The 20732-nt window shown below is 46.0% G+C and overlaps 7 protein-coding genes across 7 annotated transcripts; 3 read left to right on the forward strand and 4 right to left on the reverse strand.

Annotated features, from left to right (window-relative positions):
• Positions 1 to 1033: 1033 nt before the first annotated feature.
• Positions 1034 to 1920, reverse strand: RhiXN_11756 (UbiA family prenyltransferase; the record flags this gene model as incomplete). The annotated part of the gene is made up of 3 exons (XM_043331571.1): positions 1034 to 1575; positions 1629 to 1850; positions 1905 to 1920. 3 exons carry the CDS (start codon positions 1918 to 1920, stop codon positions 1034 to 1036), a joined length of 780 nt encoding a protein of 259 aa, XP_043185081.1.
• Positions 1921 to 5123: 3203 nt separating this feature from the next.
• RhiXN_11757 (uncharacterized protein) lies at positions 5124 to 6364 on the forward strand (the record flags this gene model as incomplete). The annotated part of the gene is made up of 4 exons (XM_043331572.1): positions 5124 to 5228; positions 5285 to 5371; positions 5486 to 6067; positions 6122 to 6364. 4 exons carry the CDS (start codon positions 5124 to 5126, stop codon positions 6362 to 6364), a joined length of 1017 nt encoding a protein of 338 aa, XP_043185082.1.
• A 2026-nt stretch (positions 6365 to 8390) lies between these two features.
• RhiXN_11758 (uncharacterized protein) lies at positions 8391 to 11309 on the reverse strand (the record flags this gene model as incomplete). The annotated part of the gene is made up of 16 exons (XM_043331573.1): positions 8391 to 8393; positions 8453 to 8635; positions 8687 to 8842; positions 8900 to 8962; positions 9028 to 9211; positions 9322 to 9596; positions 9645 to 10064; positions 10119 to 10146; positions 10199 to 10211; positions 10274 to 10316; positions 10370 to 10461; positions 10518 to 10782; positions 10836 to 10958; positions 11011 to 11092; positions 11144 to 11157; positions 11220 to 11309. The coding sequence occupies 16 exons, from the start codon at positions 11307 to 11309 to the stop codon at positions 8391 to 8393; spliced, it is 2034 nt and encodes a 677-aa protein (XP_043185083.1).
• Positions 11310 to 12167: 858 nt separating this feature from the next.
• Positions 12168 to 15133, forward strand: RhiXN_11759 (uncharacterized protein; the record flags this gene model as incomplete). Its single annotated transcript, XM_043331574.1, has 15 exons — positions 12168 to 12260; positions 12316 to 12329; positions 12387 to 12468; positions 12528 to 12641; positions 12696 to 12726; positions 12797 to 13125; positions 13190 to 13232; positions 13292 to 13304; positions 13356 to 13383; positions 13431 to 13802; positions 13872 to 14237; positions 14291 to 14524; positions 14593 to 14655; positions 14711 to 14878; positions 14933 to 15133. 15 exons carry the CDS (start codon positions 12168 to 12170, stop codon positions 15131 to 15133), a joined length of 2151 nt encoding a protein of 716 aa, XP_043185084.1.
• Positions 15134 to 16723: 1590 nt separating this feature from the next.
• RhiXN_11760 (Ran GTPase-activating protein) lies at positions 16724 to 18032 on the reverse strand (the record flags this gene model as incomplete). Its single annotated transcript, XM_043331575.1, has 2 exons — positions 16724 to 17755; positions 17826 to 18032. The coding sequence occupies 2 exons, from the start codon at positions 18030 to 18032 to the stop codon at positions 16724 to 16726; spliced, it is 1239 nt and encodes a 412-aa protein (XP_043185085.1).
• A 284-nt stretch (positions 18033 to 18316) lies between these two features.
• On the forward strand, positions 18317 to 18774 carry RhiXN_11761 (NADH-ubiquinone oxidoreductase family protein; the record flags this gene model as incomplete). The annotated part of the gene is made up of 3 exons (XM_043331576.1): positions 18317 to 18360; positions 18418 to 18535; positions 18601 to 18774. 3 exons carry the CDS (start codon positions 18317 to 18319, stop codon positions 18772 to 18774), a joined length of 336 nt encoding a protein of 111 aa, XP_043185086.1.
• A 648-nt stretch (positions 18775 to 19422) lies between these two features.
• RhiXN_11762 (uncharacterized protein) lies at positions 19423 to 20073 on the reverse strand (the record flags this gene model as incomplete). Its single annotated transcript, XM_043331577.1, has 2 exons — positions 19423 to 19891; positions 19955 to 20073. 2 exons carry the CDS (start codon positions 20071 to 20073, stop codon positions 19423 to 19425), a joined length of 588 nt encoding a protein of 195 aa, XP_043185087.1.
• Between the last annotated feature and the right edge of the window lie 659 nt (positions 20074 to 20732).

The raw sequence follows: 20732 nt of genomic DNA on the forward strand, positions 1-20732 counted from the left end.
TTATATACCAATTCAGGACTGGGGACCAACGTTGTTCGCAAGTGCCTAGCTAAATTTAGCACTAGGTGCATTGTGCGGCTCAACCATAACTGGAAAGGGCACTATTCCTGATTGGTGGATTTGGATCCCCGATCTCCCGGGGCGTGGAGGTTTATGTACCTCATAGCGTAAGCCCGCACTGTTGGCGGTCGATGGACGCGTGCTTTTCGGCATTGAGACCAAGCTCATCATGGTATCGCCCAATCAGAAGAATATTAGAAGGATGTGGCGGTGCCTATCAACTGGCTGTAGGCGCTCGAGATTGATTAGGAGTAGGAATGAGACCCACGGCCAATTTCAAGGACCTATCTCGATCATGGGTTGGAGAAATCATACTTACTAAATAACGCAGTTCACGGCCCTTAATAGGAGACCGCATGATTATATGAGAAGAAACGAAAAAACCTGTACCTGCAAGACCAATGTTTCCGGTATGAGTCAAACTATGAAACTGAATAGTGCGGTATCCATACCGCAAGAAAATATGATAGAAGTAGGTTTCTTTGGCGAGAGAGAGTATAAAAAGGCTAGGAGGCATACTTACAGGAATCCGAAAACCATGACTCACCATAGACAAGGATTTGGTTGATAGAATATTCTGTGTCATGCGTACGTGCCATTCATGCCTGCGGTGAGTAGACGACTGCGGCCAACACTGGCCCAGGGCCGCCGTTATCCAACAAGATCAAATCGTGGAATTTACGATAATATTTACAATCTCATCAGTTCAATATTTCGCTAAAACGGACACCAAACCATACTACCGAGGATACCACAGTCCAGTAGACTATCGCCTGGAATGCGCGATGCACCCAGATTGGTGAAGGATTGACGCATGCTGAAAGCATTAAGCCAAGTCCACCAACAAGATAGACCCCAAAGATGGATATAGAACCCTCCGTGGCTTCGGTTACTAGCGCAGTTGCACTGATCATGGCCATGAGCTAGTGTCCAAGAAACAACAAAGAAAAAGCTCACTATGCAGCAGTCCCAATTAATGCACATCCCCTTCTCCTATTTGGGTCGCTATCGTTCGTTGACCTGCTGCAATATCTGCTTCGACGTCTGCCGCGGCCCCAAGGGCATGAACAGATGCGGTGACAAGTCCTAATATATATCCTTTTGCTGGAATATCGGCGAGCCCCCAATTCAAGTTGCCTGTCAACACACGTGCAGAAGAGAACCCAATAAAGCAAGATAGCCAGACGATGACACCATTAGAAATCGAATCTATTATGGGTATTTCTTTCAACCGAAGAGGGGGTGCCGAGTAGACCCAGCCGAGAGCAACAAGTCCTGCTGTTGATAGAATAGGAGAATTAAGTTGCAAACTAGGCTCAACTTTGGTACCAGATGTGATATAAAAGGAAGGAATCATTGAAACCATGATGATTCCAACTGAACAAGCGATCGCAGCCTTCCGAACAAAGTCGTGGTGGGCTGGGGGAAGAATAGTTCCTTCAAGCGATGTGACCGATTTACGCGGATTTAATAGATCTGACTTGTAGTCATGGATGTCATTGATGCCGAAGACAACTGGGAGGTAATGGTCTAATTTCTTTAGATAACAAAGACAATATGGAACTCACTGATGCACAGTGGAAAGCTCAATGTAACGATTTGGAACGCTGATATAGCTAGCGCCCCAATGCTATTTGGAATGATTCCAGAATAGATAACTCCGATCCCATATAAAATCGGGCCGAATGTCCAGCCTGGAGGCCTACTGGACTTGAGAAGCATCACGAAGTGCTGCCTTACCGTAGGCTTAGGGGCCAGTGCCGCAGATGATATATACGATGTGATGGCACCTACAGTAATAGCAAGTTAGAGCGTACACATTTAAGCTAGTCTCCCACACTCACCATAATTCATGACCATGGTTGAATTAATCAGATCCAAACAACGAGGTGGGGGAAGCGGGTATATAGGCCAAGGTCCTAACCAAAGTCGCAGATCTAGATATAGTTTCGTGTAGTGTCAAGATAAGGTGGTCTTCGCCCAAAGTAACGAAGAAAGCTGTGCCTTGACCATGATGATCGCCATCATGCGTTCCAAAAGTCTTTCTCGCGCCAATGGGGTTAGGCTGGACCCTGATTGATAGGCGCCGAGCCATTCAATGGTCACCCACAACCACATTGTGCAGGTTGCAGGTTATATATCTAGGCGGATTTCACTATTTGGAACCATCATGCGATTACGATGAGCTTGGAACAAGCTGCTCTCCCCCCTCTCGAACCACCCGCTCATCACACCGACCACAGTGACGTTCCACACCACCGCTTGTTAACAAGGGGGCGTGCAATATGGAAAAGCCTTCCCACATTCTTGACTACACCAATTGAGCGTCTAAGCCGAATAGTACGTCTTTTGACAACTGGATACCCAACTGAAGATGAACAAAGAAGGTACACTATACCCTCAAGTATGACACTGCTTTATTGAACGTTAGTCTAAGGTTAGAGAAAGTGGCGGACTGGCCTAAGTTCCGCAAGGTCCTAATGATTAAATTACAAAATATTGGTGTGGTGGTACGATAGCTCAAATGGCTACTTTTCTTCCCTTTTCTTACCAGTCGCCTATTAAACTAGTCCGGTTTATTGCTCGCGTAAGTCTTCTGTGGAGATCCAGAACGGCGCTCAAACCAAAAACTGGACAGTGCTAACACAAATCTCTTGTGTATGGGACCAACGCGCCGGATGACATATGTTACTTGCCTAGCGTCGATTTATATGAGCCTATTATCGATCGTTTTCGGTATTTTGTGTCTGTGGTCAATAGTTGGAGTACACGCATCTCGTCTGAAGGTACGGGGCTTCATAGACGTTCGTGGTATTGGCTTACAAATGTGCGTAGGAGCTGTCAAAACAGACCACCTTGTTTTACTATCTCAATGCGACACCTTGTTTATTCGGAGGCTCAGCGGCACTTGCCTTTTTCGTAGCGGTTGGGGCTTGGGTATGGCTAGAGACAGATCAGGGAATCGCCTCCCGGGCATTGGTAGTCTTATTGAGTGCAGCATTGATGGGGAACGCGGGTGCATGCTTTGTCCTTGGCACAATCCACTGGGAGAAATTGTGAATCAGAAGTTGTCACTCCGATAATCGTTTATGTCAAATCAAGACACTGTCTACATACTGTCTGCCTTCGAACTTTATGAGTGAAAGTCGTATTCCAAATTAGGGTGGCTGTGAGGACAATGAACTGACCAGGTATAAGTGATGAGACCGGGATGGCCGTTCCACCATCAGAGGGCTATTTAGTTGAAGATCGTTCCGATAAGCGCTGGTGTCCTATTTGAGGGTGGAAACTCCTCTCTTGTAGCGAGTCTGAGAAGAGAAAAATAATTTTACCTTCTTGAGGTTCTCCCAACAACCATGAGCTCCCACGCCCACTTGTCGGGTCTTTTGATGCTGACTCTAACTCATTTATTGATGAGGTACAAGCTGAGGAGCATGAACAACACTCTGGTGATGACAGTATAGTTTCAAGAGTGGTCAAAGGTAACTTTGATACTATATCCTTAAGCTTTGTCGTGGCTTATCCCGACGACAACGTAATCGGCCAGGCATGGCCTCGAAACTAGCCGGGCCATTTGATAGGGTATTGCGCGTCATCCTTCTGCTCACATCTGGCCATGCAACCTCGTCTTCACAAAGGCGGTTAGTAGTTCGAGCTAGACCCAACAAATACCCATAAATGACATAACTTGACTGCATTCCAAGACTTGAAAAGCAAGCGGACTGGGTTAGGTTTCGTAAAGTTCTCATGATCAAGCTTCAAAACATTGGTGTTGTGGTACGCATTATCCGATCTGCGGCGTACTATTCCTCACCCAGTACATACAGTCAGGTCTGTTACTAGCGTAAGTACTCTAATTTCTAGTTTTAATTGCTATTGCTATGTGCAGTATCGGGGTTGCTGACTATTATTTACTAGATCGGGCGTAAGCTTATTATGTATGGGTCCTACTCGACGAATGACCTACGTTGCCTGCCTATCGTCTGTTCACATGAGTCTCCTCTCAATTATATTTGGCTTGTGTGCCTCTGGTCAATTGTTGGAGTCCACCCATCACGGTTGAAAGTACGTCAACATTTTCACCACTTAATACTATCGGTTACTTTACAATAATCGACTCATGCATATTTATACAGGACCTATCGAAGCAAACTTATCTGTTTTATTATCTAAACTCAACCCCCTCGCTCTTTGGAGGCATGTCCGCATTAGCCTTTTTTGTAGCTGTTGGGGCGTGGGTCTGGCTGGAGACTGGCCAAGGCGCTGCCGCGCGTGTCTTGGTAATTCTGTTAGGTGCTGCTCTGATGGGAAATGCCGGTGCCTGTTTTGTTTTAGGAGCTGCGCATTGGTGATCTATTAAATAAACGAGAGTAAAGTAGGTGGTTTCACAACCTTCCGAACGAAGTTCTCGCTGTATTCAAACCACTTTACCTTTTTGAGGGCTTTTTTGTAAAAATCTGGCTTCAAAACCAGCCAGACCATATGTTACAGTGCTACGGATTGAAATTTCATTTACATTATGCTATTTATTCAACTAAACCTTCGAACGGACGGCATGCAATATCCATTGGTAACTCACAGCAACCGAAAAGCAACCTGCGGGCACACAAGATCCGAGTTGGAGTTGCTTTTGGAGTGCTCAAAATCCAGCCGACACACATGCCCCCGAGTGACAAAAGGGCGTGTCGATTTAGCTTTATTATTGTAATACCGGACCCAAGATCACATGTATTGGAGCGAGAGTAGCCGTTCGGATAACTCATTCCGTAAGTCACGCGATTACTCGGGAGTGGGTTTGCCGGAGCTGGGTACCTACAGACCGGGACCGCACACATGCTCAAGCCAACTTACAGGCACAGCTTCAATCAGCAATTGATCTTGGAGTTCCGCCGCTTATCATGATTGGCCAATCCCCAGCCGAGCTGCGGTCCGTAGATCGTTCGTGAGGATGTGTCTGTTTGAAGCAGTATTTTACTATGTATATAAGCCTATTGGCATTCTGCTACCTCGTAACTCATCTCTTGCTATTTCAGTCTGCATTGTCTCAAAATTATACCTTTGTCATGTCAACCAACCCTGAGACAACAGTGGTTACTGAGGCTGCACCACAAGATCAGTCATACCAAACACGTGTTCAAGATCATCTAAATAACGCCATCCGGTCCATAGTATGTATTATTCACGCTTTCGATTCTCAATAATCTCCAAATTTGGTCTCGTTCAGAACAATGTAGTATCTCTCCTGAGTCAACCTACGCCCACCCCGACCAGTAAACCTGGTGCTCCAATGAGAGATCATTATCCTCCGTCGGTAATTGAGAAATTTAAGGAGTATAGTAGAGACTGTTCAAAGGTAAGGGGATGACAACTTATTCAACGTTTTCGACACTGAGTTTCGTGATCCCTTGGGCTCACCTTGCACTAGGATCTAAAAGAGGCCTCCGAATTAAGCGCCAAATGGCATAGCGAAATTGCAACGCAATATCAAAAGACGATAAGTGAACACGCGACAACAAAAAAGAAATTAGAAGACACCGAGAAGCTGCTTTCTGCCGAAGCTCTCGACCTTGATCACGCACGGAAAGCAGTCGACGCGGCAAACGAAGTGGTGGTCACTTGTGAGACTCAGTTGAACACCGATAAGCAAAAGCACGATCAGGCAAAGACGGCATACGACCAACTGGAAGAGAAGCTTAAAAACCCACCATTACTGGACATGATTATTGATGGTATGAATGCGGTCGAATCCGGAGGAATGTCCTCCACGCTTGATCTAATACGGAGATCCAACGAGATCTTGGAGCTTAAGACCAAAGTCGAAGCGGCGCAAACAATCTACGACAAGAGCAAGAAAAAGCAAGAAGAGGAAAAAAAGAAACTCGAGGAGAAACAATCCGACGTGACAGGACATGAAGAGCACATTCTTGGATTAAAGAAGCATAAAGATCGTCTTGAATCTGAGCTTGAAACGCTCAAAAGCCACAAGCAGTCACTCGCAGAGCTAAATGTAAGCCTGAACTAAATATCCTCAGATAATCCAGCAAACTTACTTTGATCGTAGAGCGAGTCTCGCAAACTTGAAGGATCGACAGGTGTATTGTTTGCAGGAGCAGGCAATATCGATAGTTTTCTGTCAATGAGAACCGTCATTCAATCAATCGATAACTTCACCAAGTTAATCAATTCAAAAGGAGGAATCAATACACATCTAGTAGAAATGGATTCTTCTGCAGCCGAGAGTTTTGTTGCCGGAATACGTAAAATCGTCGATCTCAGTGGTGACACAGCGGCCACCCATAGCTAAAATATGACATCGCCTAGGGTACGCCATTATCGCCTGTATAGGGGCGTCTTTGCCGACTGTAGTCATGAAAGTTTCTTGCTAATATCTATGTAAAACATCAATATCCCAAGCTTTAATCCACACTTCAAAAGGGCTTTTAGTACAATTTCTACTGAATATAAGTATCTTCACAGTGGAGTTTTGTGACGGAGCCTGTGGAGGACGCAAAATTTATACTGGGTGGATCAGGCCGAAACACGTACCCGTACTACTCATTATATGTCGTGTTTGCGCGCTGTCTATAGTATTTAGTTTCGGCGCTTGCGCCTCGTGCTCATTTTCTTCTACACTACGTACGGCGAGCACAACGTGCTCGCAGCAGAGCCTATCTTGTCCACTTCATCCCTGTCTTTCCGCGAGCCCTGCCCGCCCACGCCTCTTCTGTTGAGCACGCTGCGAAACCAAACACACTAGACTATGGTACATGAGTGAGTGGGTAATGATATGAGAGAACGTGAGAACATACCTCGGCGGCAGCGTGAAAAGACGAAGCCAACTGAGGAGTAAGAAACTATATCCGAGGCTTTTATACTATCTACAATAGGGGGAAAGGGATCGGCGCCTACACGAGTCACGTGGTACCGTGTATATGCTACGACATCTTCTATGCGCATACAATCCGGTTTGGTCGCCCACCCAGCTCGCTCGGTGGCTCGGCCCCGGTGGCACCCCGGTTCGGCGTACCGCCTCTCCAGCACTCACCTCCATCCATCTGCCGGTCCTGGCCGTATGCACTTTTTCCCTCTTTTTTTATGTACTCGTATTTTTCCCTTCCCTTTTTCGTGTGCCGGCCTAAGGCCCAGTAAGACCACTGGGGCTCCAAAGACCCTTGGCCAGCTGGCGTTAAGGTTTATACCACTCTATCGTCAATACTCCCTCATACTTATGCAGATTTAGTCACTTAATTGTGCCCCTTCATAGCTGCTCTGCACTTCCATGTATCCATGGACGTTTTGCGACGAAGCCTGCGGAGACACAAAACAGAGACTTAGCCGGAGCATGCAGGAAGTCACGTGACTACTGCTTTACGCCGTGTCGACTTGCGTCCGACCTCCCAGCGTCTGGCCTCGCACACACCGAGTGTCGCGGCACGCTTTTGCGTGTCGTATTTATCCCACCCACCATCCCGTATAGTCATTAGAGCTGGTTTGGGCCGCCCACCCACGAGCCAGACTCGCGGTCGGGCACCCCTGGTCCACCCTCGCTGCTTCGCAGCCGCGGGGGTTCCCAAATCTTACCGGTCTGGGTCTCATAGCTGACGCGGACGAGCGGGCAGAGGATAAGCTACATACCTATGCATTAACACATTTATCCATTTCTGTACAATCGTGACGCACCAATTATCACACAACTTATAACGGTAACAAGAATAAATCGTAAATAACAATCGCAAGGTTCTGATACTTGCTGGTCTGTCCCAGCTCTACACAATTCATTTGTTACATTTACTTGCAAACACCCATCCTCATCATGACTGACGTATTCTACACTTGTTCTGTTGCATGACGAGCGCGCCCAAGGTCTAGGCCCTACAACAAGTAGGAAGGAACACCATCCAAAGTGGAGTTCTGCGGCATAGCCTGCGGAGGCTGCAAAACTTATACTGGGCCGGTCAGGCCAGCCCTCACACTGTTTGCTCCTGTGCCGTATTTGCGTATTGATAACCATATTACGACATGGCATTTGTATACCGCATTAGTTTCCCTTCCACACCACGCACCGCGCCCGTTGTGCTAGCAGCGATTTTACCCTTACACTCGCCCCTTTTTTTCTGATTCCTACCCACCCTCACCTTTATACTATTCGCATTCGACCTGGTTTGGCCGCCCACTCAGCTTGCTCGGTGGCGCGACCCCGGTGGCACCCCAGTTTGGCGTACCGCCTCACCTGTCCTCATCCCTCCTCCTCCGGTCCCGGTCGTCTGTGTATTCCCTATCTCCATTCCCCATGTCTATTCCCTAATCGCTGTACCGTCCCAAGGCCAAGTCTACTATTCGTGTAAAATCTACTGCACTTGGAACATATTGTCTATAACTATGTATTGAACACATTATCCAAGAAACCAAGATTGGAAAGCTTATTTTGCTGGTCAAACTTCTTTGCTATGTGCTCCTCTTTTGCAGAATCTATAACCGATGATAATTCATCCCAGAAGTATAGGCCCTCTTTCGCTGTTGACTTCTGGATTTTCTCAGCTCGTATCTTTGCTGTTCGCTCTAGCTTCTTGTTACCCTAGAGTTAAAAGTCAGGCACATAGTATCGGATAAGAATGAATCCTGTTACCTCAATTATCAGGCTACTTATACCATTCTGGGCAGTTTTTCCCCAGTCATTCAACTCGGTGCGGGCCGTCTCTGAAACAGTTCCAACGGGCATTGCAATATCAAGGAGTTTCTCAACGCCTTCCGCCACATATGCCTCGTGGATTTTCACATAAAGCTTTAACACGTGGATCAAAAGATGTTGCGCAGACCTCAACGCGTCATGATCACTTACCTGGGAAGACTCCCACATAAGGCAGCAGTTTTTAGCAAGTCCAAGCGCTTGTAAATATATCATCTGCCCAGATCAGGGTTAGGATGAGTAATGATAATATACACACAAGGTATCAGGCAAGATCTTACCTCTCTAGCAAATTTGCTAAGAGTAATTGGCCCCATGGCACTATCTTTTGTAGAGCCATTGATGATACTCTTAAATGCAGTAAAAGAAGACCCCAATTTGGTTCCAGCTCTTGATTGAATTACGTTGAAGAAATGGATGAGTTGTCTAACGCCATCTTTAAGGTGTGCTAAGTATGTCAAGGTCCTACTAAGTGTAAGTAGCAGTTCGTGTTCATTGTCATGTTGCAGCTGCGTTTCGGATAGCTGGTTGACAAAAGAAAACATCTTGTTATTGGAGGCCTCCAAAGTTCGGACCAATTTCGCCATTCTACCCATTTAGCCTCTTGTTGTGTAACGGCTAGTTGGACTTTAAATCGAGCCAATTGGATTGCAGCACCAACGCTTGAGGATGACGTTTCACTACTGGAAGCCGGCCTGGGAATTGAAAGTCCAGCAGGCGGGCCCAATTCAAGAGTCGCTTTTGTGCAAAATGAAGTGGCATCCTTAGCAAAAGCCTTGATTTTGATGATTAAGTCTTTAGTTTTATCCACGGGTTTTGTTGGCACAAGGATCTCGAGGTTTCTGCAGAGCTAAACCTCGTTTAATTAAGCCAAAGTTTAGCCTGTTCCTCAACATACCTCAATTCCAGTTGCAAATAATTGCTTGGCCTCGGCAGCATCTTCCTCTGGAACGCGCGCTGTAATTGCTTTTAGCGCTAATTCCATGTTGATGCGAGCCCATGGGACTCCACTTTCATCGGTAGCTGTGACCTGGTCCCAGTTAACAAACTTGTCGGGGCCAGTCGAAATGGCCAACAGTAATGTGTTGAGGGATGCGCTAAGATTCGGTGCTTTCTCGTAAGACATGTTGCGCTTTGTAACCGGGGGAGGTGTGGTATCAATCGAATGCTCGGGCTTGGGGTCAGGTTGTTTTCCAAGATTCTCCACAGCTTTTATAAACCGAGAAAATGGTAACTCTTGCTTGATTACACGGCTAATAGCATAATGTAGGGGGTCTTCGTATGCGATCACTGCTTCTGTGAGTATTTCAATCTCATACTGCAGATAGTTTTGTTTAGCGCAGGATAAATGACCGGGAAATATGTACTGTACCGACAAAGCTTCAAGTTGTGTTAAAGTTCTTCAAGATTCGCATTAGTTGGCGTAAAAATAAGTCAATGAACAGTACATACGTGAGTTGCTGGGCTAGAAACAATTGTTTGAGTTGTTAGCCGGATAATAGAACAAAAAAAGATGTGGATCAATACCTGTGGGCAACTCGCTGACCGCTTTCTCGAGATCTTGGCTAGCCTTGGGAATTGATGGGATGAATTGATGGCGAATAAAATATGGCCCAAACCTACCTGTACGTATGCCTTTTCGGCTGTCTTTGCTGAGAGTTCTAAACTTGCTATGGCTGCCGCTTCTGCTCCTTTTGAGCGTTTAGAACCTTTTGCTTAATGTCGATGTCTTCGAGTAGTTGATTTGTTATGGCTGATTGTAATCCTACACATTCTTGGATTTCCATCCCCAACTTAATGAGATTGTCGAAAGCTGTAGCCATAATTTTAGCGCGCTCGACGCACTCGGTTGCCTTTTCTTGAAGTCTTCCTAAGTTATTCTCAATATTTTCTATCATTTCTTGAGATGGGTTCGAGCCCAGATCACCCAAGATTAAATCAACAGCATCTACCGGTTTTTCGTCAGCATGCACGCATATTTTCAGGGAGAAAGACTGAAAAACACCATTCATTGCTAGACAATTTGATTCAATACCCTATGAGGCAATCAACAACATTCTATATATAAATGAAAAACATCAGGGCTTACGATCATTTGCGTATAGCTTCCTTGTAATGCGTGTACGCCGGCCTCGATCAACTGTACTATTGCACCCTGAAATTCATGCTCGGACTGGCGTATATGAGTGAATGGTGTAACAGGCTTCGGGAGCTAGGGAAAACTGCCGTTAATTCCGTGAAGTTTGCAGTACGCAGTTTGTTACCTCAAAGCTAGTGACTGACGCAACTTGTTCAATTTTCTCTAGGGCTAAAATAGTGGCTGGAGCCCCTCCGAGGGCACGACACCTGATTAAAAGATAAACCAGTGGTAGAATAGCCATACATCGTAGGTCATACCAATCGACTTCTCCCTACAAAGAGCAACTTCAGACCCCTAATGTTACTAATTCATTTTATGTGCATAATTGCTCACCCAATGCCGCCATACGTAGTCTCCAATTTGATCTGTTCGCGTCCATAACATATCAGAATTGGCGTTCGATATGGAGAAATCCATTCTCATGTTAGCCAGTCAAACTCTCAAGTTCTTGAGGTAGAGACCGCTATGAGAGGAAACCGATTTGTTATGGACGATATATGGGCGACTAAAATTGTTCTCACAATTCGGAAACAAGATGCCCGGCGTCGGATAAGAACACCCAATTTGAGTGTGGGTAGTCGAACAGGAACAGGAACAGCAAGAGTTGTCACTACTGAAACAAGCCATCTTGCAACTTGGAGAATCATTGTGATGAATGCTACATGGGATCCCTTGACTTCGAAAGCAACAAATACATAACATTCAGGCCAAGTAGCCGCCCGATCTCAGTTTGATGGGCGCCAATTACATATTCATTGTTTCGCATAGGAACCATGTGATCATGACTAGTTTGTGCTACAACTGGATTCCTCTTCAAAAGCCGCAGTGGTCAAAAATACCCGCTCTCGGCAATCGCTAGCAGTAAATCTCATGCGATAGTAGCATGGACGGAGTGGTAATAAGCGAAAAGGCTATAGCTGTATTTTTCTTGGCCCGATGAACAACAAGTAGACTCCATTGTGCTCTGCGGGCCTAGACCATGATTCTTGTGCCCGCTCGTAACTCCCGTAGTAACTGACCCTGAGACATGCGGAATCCCTCCCCCTATTTCTCATTTTACGCTCCTTTCCCGGTCGGTTATTCACCTTCCGAGCTCCGGGCACTCTGGCTGGGGATTGAAGTGGCCCGTTTTGTCCAGAATTGGATCTATTGATGTGATCTGCTGTACAGAGTGTTCGATGGGGCATCGCAATGTCTGGGTATAAAAATCAGCAAAAATATTGAAATGGTCTATCACGACTCGTACTGACCAGCTTCAATTTTTGTTGAAATTTAACTATAATGACTACATCCACTCCTGCGAACTTTGGAAAACAAGTCTCCGAGACCTTCTCAGCCTCTAAACAGCTGAATGACCAAGTGACGAGCTTCATGGTAAGCTGTGGCGGTCCAAAATGCATATGTCAATTTTTGATCATCATTCCAACAGCATAAGACGAAATGGTTTGATTTAGTCCCTATGTATTGTTGGTCCTAGCTAATTTGAGTAATTCACAATAGGGCGGACCTGATAGGGCCTGCGCCAACCGTGATTTTGATTCTCAGTCGTCTCATTCAGCTTGGAACTGTAGTTGATTTTCCGGTATGTGATTATTAGGGGCTGGCAAATTCCTACATAGATTTATCTGAGAATTACAACAGCTAATCATTCCAGAAAACCCCGGCCATCTTAAATATCATTATTTTGGAGCAAGCATTGCTCACCTGGCAAATTCTGGCACAAATGCTATGACCGAAAGCAGAAGTCAAATGGAAGTAAGTTTGGTCCCAATACTTTATGTATTGAAAAGTGAATGACATTTTTACCAGAAAATCAACTATAGTTCAGAAACTATGATCGGTAAGCTATTTCCTGTTCTTTTCTTTTCTTTATTTCATTGCTATGTCATACTGACACGCCGACTGTCTAGGACACATTAAGACCGCTTTTCAATTACTAGGCCGACAAGATAATAACAATGATATTCAAGCGTTTCTTCCTGGTATTCTCAACGATGTAAAAAAAGCCAGCGCTACCTGCCTTGAGCAAGCCCAAAAGATGAAAAAGGAGTGGGTTTTTGTCTTGGAACTAGCACAACAATTACAGGAAGTATGCAAGTCCACGCAAGGCGAGACAGAATCATTGAGGCTTCAAGCCGAAGCTCAGATCAAATACCTTGAAGCTCAAAAGAAAAATGAAGAAGATAACTTCAAGAAGGCAGAAATGTGGATGGAAACGACTCGCAAGAAACTTGAAACCGTACGTCCCATTGCTGTTGCGTTTAGAATATATGCCTGAACGCTCCCGAATACTGGTCTTCTAGAGCCATAATATTGTGAAGGAGGCTATTGATAAGATACCAGATGGTATGTTGGGTACGTTGCATGTATGTTTCTCATACTCAAGTTTTCTATCTATATCATAGCCTGGTCAATCGGGTAATAATGCATTTCAAGTAGGCCGCCTTCTTTACTAATACTTTGTCCCAGAATGATGGGTTTGGCTCAAGGATTGACCGTGAGTTGGCTAAATGCCGGTCTTGCTTCCGTACTCACTAATATTAGAATGCCGCGCAAACCGGGGTCGAAGCTTTCATTAATGAGCAGTGTTTTAAAAGTCAGCTTGGAGACTTACTAAAACACAAGCCAGAGGCGGTTTCAGGCAATGGGTCAAGTTCGACTCCTGCCTCTGATAAACCCGAAACACCAAAAGAGCAGGAGTCGGCTTCGAAGCCCACCCGGCGTTCTCAAGACCCTGGGTATGCTGATGCTGAAGCAATTGATGCCGGATTTATTCAGTTCAAGGACCTTGTTAACGGAGATGGGGGCATAAAGTGGGATCTGGTGGGCAGCGGGGAGAAAAGCGGCTTGCTGGGTATTCGTGCAGTATTTCAGACTTATTTGGGTAAGGAAATTGGCGATAGGGCCAAGACATTGGTAAAAAAAGGAATCGAGGCAAGCGAGCACGATTGTCTTCCAATAGCGTGTGCTGACCATATTTATTAGGCTTGCGATCTTATGGAGAATATCAAAGTTACAAAGCCTGAGCCCGAGATCAAGAAACTTGTTGAAACGGTCGATCAATTGGCTAAGGAGTCCAGGGACTTTACGCTTGAGGCCAAGATAACTGTAGGATCCTTGGGGTCCTCAAATGTGATACTTAATGGCGGTCCAACCGTTCATTTTTCCAACAGCAGCTCGTGGGCCAAGATTGATGCCGAAGCAGCTCAGACTCGAGTCCAATTCGCACAGTCATATCTGGCCACCAACGGACAGTTACACAAGGAAGCAACAGACGACTTCTACGAAATCAGTCGACGCCTGGCTGATTTCAAGGGGCAGCTCGATAAGATTGACGCCAAAAAAGTCAATGTAAGTCCCTCGTTTATTAAGTTGGAAAATTAGCATTAAATCCCTATGTACAGTGGGACTTAGTCGCTCACATCCTGCATCAAGCGATTACATGCTTGGCCGACTTAAACAAATCTTTGCATAGATTAGTTCTATATTTCAGCACCATTGACTCCATCGTCAACGAAGCCGCAGGGAGCAAAGTAGACTATTTGGTAAATGTGATAACCAATGCTACGACCAGCAGGGATGGAAAACCTTCGGAACTGGTTCACGGAAACTTCAAATTGTCCAGCTTTGCAAAGCAGGTACGTATATTAGACCATTACTGGCTAATTCGTGGTTGTTTTGTTTTGTTTTGTTTACCACTCTACAGCTCCTCTACGACCAGACTATGGGAGCAGTCAAAATAACACGTGTCGTGGAGAGGATTTCAGCGGTTCGTAATTGTGTTGTCTCACTTGAAGGCGCACACACTAAAGTAACATCAATAGTTATACATCAAGATGTACGATTTGCATATACAGCGCGGTGTTGAACTGCTTGATGGCATGGGAGGCTTGAGCAAGCAAAGCAAAGCCGAGGATCTCAGTCAAGCAGAGAAAGATATCTCAGCATGGGTGGATGAGAGTCGGCAAGGAATGGAAAAGTTGGTGCAAGAGGTAAGCCGATTAAGCTAATGAAATCATCATACATACTCAAATAGCTGCTTGAAGGAGGAGGCCGAGGTACAGAAGTACGTCCACACAAGAGGAGAAGAGATTAAAGAGGCGTTCGTTGGGATTCTTCCTCCGACAGATGAAGGGATCCAGCGTGCTATCATCAGACAGGAGAGGAATTCCTCAAGAACGAAACACAAGAGGTTAAGCGACTTTCAACAAAACCGGACCTGGGGTTGGATAACTTTTAATCCGTAGTTGCCTTTGGGCCGGCCATCAAATTTATTTTCTACCCACAATATAAATGAAGTCCTCTTTCTCCTTTTTTGATTACCATCGCATCTATGGTCATAAGTCCAAGTATGCATGTTTTTCAGGAGCTAATCACAGAGGATACCAATTCACAACAGCTGAGAATTTGTACTATACAGGATATGGTACTTGCATCTCAGCCACGCCATCGACGCTGACAGCTAACAGAAACCTCGAAACCAAATTGTATGCGCCCACAGTCAATACCAACTCCGTAATTTGTTGAGAATTTGGGAACTGTTTTGCAAGCCCACCCCACACCTCGTCGTAAACGTGGGAATTTCTCGTCGAGGCATCTGCAAACTTCAAAGCGGCGATTTGTTTCGCATTAAAAAGAGACACAGAACTTGCGTAGGGGGAGAATGTTGGATCCCGAATTAGTTTGAGTTGGGCAGAGGTTAGGCCTTCGGAACGCCCCACGGATTCGTGCTGCTGCCATTGATAAGCTGCCCCTTGGAGAGCAGCAATTCTTAGTATCTGATATTATGGTTATGAATAACACCGATTGCTATGAAACTTATCTACAAACCGATAGTTCTCGGATGTCCCCCGGAACCGTACTATTGTATCTTATTTGTCTAAAAAATGCGTTCCAACCAATCGTAAACCTAAATCGACCCTGGACTTGAGTTTAATTTTACACTTCAACAGACAGAAACTTACTGAGGCGAGTTCAATAAAGCCATGTCAAGGGCACGCAGTGTTCCGTTTTGCTGTGCTCTGATTGAATCAGCTAATGGATTGGTTCCGGGCGCTGGATTGACCTTGGGAATGCGTTGAGAAGGTTGACTATGACTGGAATCTCTAGTTTAAGGAAACATTGGTGAACTGAGGATTTGGTCGGTATCACCGTTATGCTCACATCGCATTTTGTGCTTTTGATATTCTTAACAAAAGAAGAGAGAAAAGGAGCTGGAAGATAAGGCGAAAGTGCATGGTGCTCATGGAGAACTAGGGAATAATGCACACCAAGTAACTCTATATGCAGCCCCCCAAATCTACTGAGATGGCGACTGTGGGAGAGCACACGGTCATCTCACCAACGATCTGATCCTAATGATTCTCTCATGCAATTTCTTCCCCTTTATTCTATTGGTAAAGATCCGGTTGCTCTCCGTGACAAGAATCAGAAGCTTTCCGTTGCCTCTTTATTATTAGATCCTTCTTGGATTCGGAGAAAGGTATTCTACATGATATTTTTAATGGGGATTTATTATTCTAGATAAATATGGTATCTGTTGAATACCTGAACTAGCGGAACCGTATTCGTTTCTGTTCGAGCAAAACCACGTGGGAGGCGAAGGAGTTTTAACTTTTGATCGAAAAGGAAATTTCATTGATGCCAGAATCAAAGACCTAGACTATTTTAGAATGATTGGAGTATACACCTGTCAGATTAACGATAGTTCGACCAATGCTACTTTCATTGATCGACAATTGGACCGCCTTCAAATGCACAAGCAATTGAGTGTTTAAATCAAGGATTTCTATCTCATTAAATGTAATGCAAATTATACTTTCCGGATACAATAGATTCTACTTGTCTCCCAAGCTAACCTTGCCCATCAACTCTGCCAACGAGTCTGCCGCGTCGTCTAGCTTGTCGTTAACCTTGGCAGCCACAGTTTGCTTCTCCTTCGTTTCCTCCTCGTCACTTGCTTCTCCTCTCTTGAGCTCAGCTTCCTCTTCCTCCCTCTCGGCCTCCTCTTCGTCAAATTCTTCCATGTCGTCCAGCTCATCAAGGGCATCGCCATGGTCATGCGACTCAAGAGCATCGCGGATATTCGTAATACACTCGTCCTCCGGATCTGCCCTATTCCCGTTCAGCTCGAGCGCTGTCAAGTTCGGGAGCTTCTCTTTGATGGCCTCGGCGAGAATATTGAGTGCACGGTGATCCCATTCACCGTATTGTACCTTGAGAGTCTCGAGTTTCGGGCAGTTTCCCTCCTTGAGAGCCGTCGCGAGCGCAATACCACCCTTGGGGCCAAGCAAACAATCCGACAAATTCAATATCCTGAGATCCGGCCACGACTTGAGCGACTCTGCCACAGCTCTCGAGCCCGACTCGGTGCAAGTGTTATCTTGAAGATCGAGGATTTGCAGCTTGGAACATTTCGCGAGGCCCTTGGAAATCTCTGCGATACCTTCCATTCGGATTCCGTTTTGAGGCATTCGAACTTCGGTGAGTCCTCCATGAGCGGCAAATGCCCGAGCCCAAAAAGGAGCCGATCCGTTCTCTAGACGGTTTCGTCCACAAATGACAGTGCGTAGTGGAGTAGTGTGTATGCCTTCTGCTTTGGAAGCTTCTGCGTTGGCCAAGAGTGCATTAGCGATGATTTTGCCACCGGCAATTCCAAGCCCATTATTGTTGAGTTTGAAAACTTGGAAACTTCGGTTGTGGGTAAGGAAAGGAACCATAGGTTCAGCGGATCGTCCACCGAATGCGTTGTCAGACAAGTTAAGTTCAATTATGGACTTTTTGTCTTTGAGGGCATCGCAAATTGCCGAAAGAGCTTGGGGGATCTCAGAAATTAATCGTCGAGTAAAAATGTCGTGAAAGTCGGCAATCTAAACAGAGTATGGTTGGTAAGCGGTCAGGGATGTTACGCGTAACAACACATGCCTTGAGCGTGTCCACCTCTTTGAGCACCTCGGCAATAGCCTGGCATGCCTCGACACCGAGTGTATTGCCACCGAAATGTACTTCTTCCAAATCCTTTATCTCTCGCATTTGTTTAATATAGGGCTCAATTTCCTCTCGCGTAGAGAGAGTAAGACCCTTTCCATGAATAGTAAATACCCTCGAGGGGTCAGCATAAGTTCCAGATGGAGTCGTTGAGGCCATGGAGAAAGATTGTCGCGGCTAAGGGCAAGTCACGTGGTCGTGTCGAATGCTGTGCAGCTTATCAAGCGATCACTTTCTAAGCATTCACGTGTCCATTGTATATAAAAGCGGGGCCCCAGGTTACCCCGCCCTAGTCCAGCCCTGCTCTCCCTCTATACCTCCAGCCTCTTTCTCTTTTTATTGTCTCGAACCCCGCTCTGGCTCCCCTCTTTGTCGCTGTCGGAGCCGGTAAGGGCATTGTCCACCGCCGCATGGCATATTGCTGACCATTTCACTCTATAGGCATGGTCGGAGCCAGCTGGTTTGGCTTCCACGTCTTGAAGAACAAGTGAGTATCACTAATAGCTATATCATTCACCGCTAACAATATATCGACCGTCTGTAGCCAAGAGGTCTTGATCGCACGCGGCACCAACCCCACCCCATGGAACAACGTGAGGCAAGACCAGAATACCAAGGCAAGTCGCATACCTCCCCCTCCTTGCCCACCCGGTCCTATTCGTGTCGCTGGAGCCCATAGGACGTTCTTGCTTCTGATACTTATCCTGACATTCTGATTGGCCCATAGCTCTACTCGCCAAACGCCGAATTCTGGAAGTCCCGTGTCGGCATGCCTGACCCTCGCTCAGCCTTTGCTGCAACAACTGATGCCGTTATGAAGGCCGAAATGAAGGTCCAAGATGTCGCACTCAAGGCGAGTGCCAAGGTTCATGAGATCAAGGAGCGTGCAGTGGGTCGGTAAATGAGGCAGATGCATGTTGGAAAGCTTGATGTATTGCTGTATTTTGCTGTGCTGTATTGTTTATCTGTAACATCCTGTCCTTGCTGCATGAATGCACGACGGCTTTGAATATCTACATTTGGGCCTGGCGGGGTTTGGAATCAAGCTCGTACCGCAACTGAGTCTGATTCACGCTGCGGAAGTCTCCAGGACTGAGCGCGTTCGAGCAAGCGAAAGACGTGTAAGAACTCGCGTAGGACTGCCAAAATGATGTCGCATACGTACGATATCCACGTTCGAACGGTTCGGTTGTCCTCGGATATACAAAATAGCTCAGTTATATAACCCACTTCTGCTCCACTTTGTGCTTGCGGCGGCAATACGCTCCTTCGATTGGTGCCTCGGACCCCGGAGGCGCATATACCCCGGGCTTCGACTTCTCGATCTAGACCATACAAACCTTAACGTAACCACACATCAGTTTCTGCTGCCTCGCGAAAAACATCTTCTGCGTGTATTTTTGAGTTCTGTATGCTGATGGACTCCATGAACATAATGTATGCTGTCTTGACTAGTAGCACAGATGATAATTCATTCAATTTCATTTCATTACAGCAATCACAAAAATATCACTTTTTGTTGGCCGCATACTAGGCTCGAAATAGTACGCTAGCGCGTAATTGTCGGTACAGGATTAGCCAAAATGAAGCGGAAACAATCATTGATCGTAACAGCTTCGTTGATGACATCGAGCTCAGGAGGCATCTGAGCAGTGTCCTTGATAATGAGCCCACTCCTCGATGAGAGGATAGGCTTGAGTTCGATCATATCGCCCTTCTTGAAATACCAAAACGAGATCTTACGGCCCTTGGCGCCAACACAGTACACGCCGCCAACACGTTCTGCATCGGTGGTAGACTTGCCGTACCTGGCTAGCTGGGCCTTGATCTTCTCGAAATTATCCGCACCGGGAGTGTTGCCCTTTCCCTCAAAGACTGCGACTGGGCTGAACTTTACGGATTGATTGTTTAGACCCCAATCGAGTCGTGTAACATAAAGATCGGGCCGATCGGCAGTGGTGACATGCTCTTCGGCGTTGATGAGGTAGGCTGGCGTTGGGAAGTATTGGCCAAGCACGCTGGATTGATATTGAGGACAAGGTTAGCCCTACTATTCAACCGTGAAGGCTAAGATGCTTCACCTAAACCAGAATCCATTAACCCGACTCTCAAAAGTCAGGTTATCTGCCAGCACTCCTTGTTGCTGAGGTGACAATCCTGGCATAAACGACATGTTGTTTGTCCTAAAAGAACTCCGCATTAAATATGTTCCCGTTCAGTGATACTACTAGATACCTTGAACCAGGCCTAAAATCACTTATTCAAATGGAGGGAGGGGGGCTAACGGCGGTTGGATATGAAGATAGCCACCACACCGCCCAACGAGAGTGTCTTATATCAGGGATCTGTCAAACATAGGCGCTCGGCGGGTTCCTGTTTTAGTACTTGAATATTGCGCCCGCTGCCTTTGTTCACAACGATAAGCCGTCTTGCAACATGTATAAGTAACTCGCGGGCTCCTGTGTACGTGCAGTTGATCAATACTGCCATTGAACCCAGTTGGAATATCAAGGAAAGTCCTACTATCACTTATTTTGGTTTAACACCGGATACTGGGAATTTCTTCAGATCTTGATCCCTGTAGCGAACATCCTCGATCAAGAGGTCATCTCTCAGTCACAGATAAGTGTTTTAACACGGAGGCGCCCTAGTTATATAGGATGCAGCGTTAGGAACCAGACCGTTGTCAATACAAGAGGGCACCATAAAAACCCCGTTTGTAGTTTTATTCAAGCCGGAGGGAACCATAAGTGCAAATTAAGAGAGGGAAGCAGACAAAAGCTGAACTCGAGAGGGAGTAGATTACACTGAATTGAAGATAAAAATAACGGAGACGGTCTAGGACCTTGAATTATAGTG

This window comes from Rhizoctonia solani, chromosome 12 (assembly GCF_016906535.1).
Source record: "Rhizoctonia solani chromosome 12, complete sequence".
NCBI classification, from domain to species: Eukaryota; Fungi; Basidiomycota; class Agaricomycetes; order Cantharellales; family Ceratobasidiaceae; genus Rhizoctonia; species Rhizoctonia solani.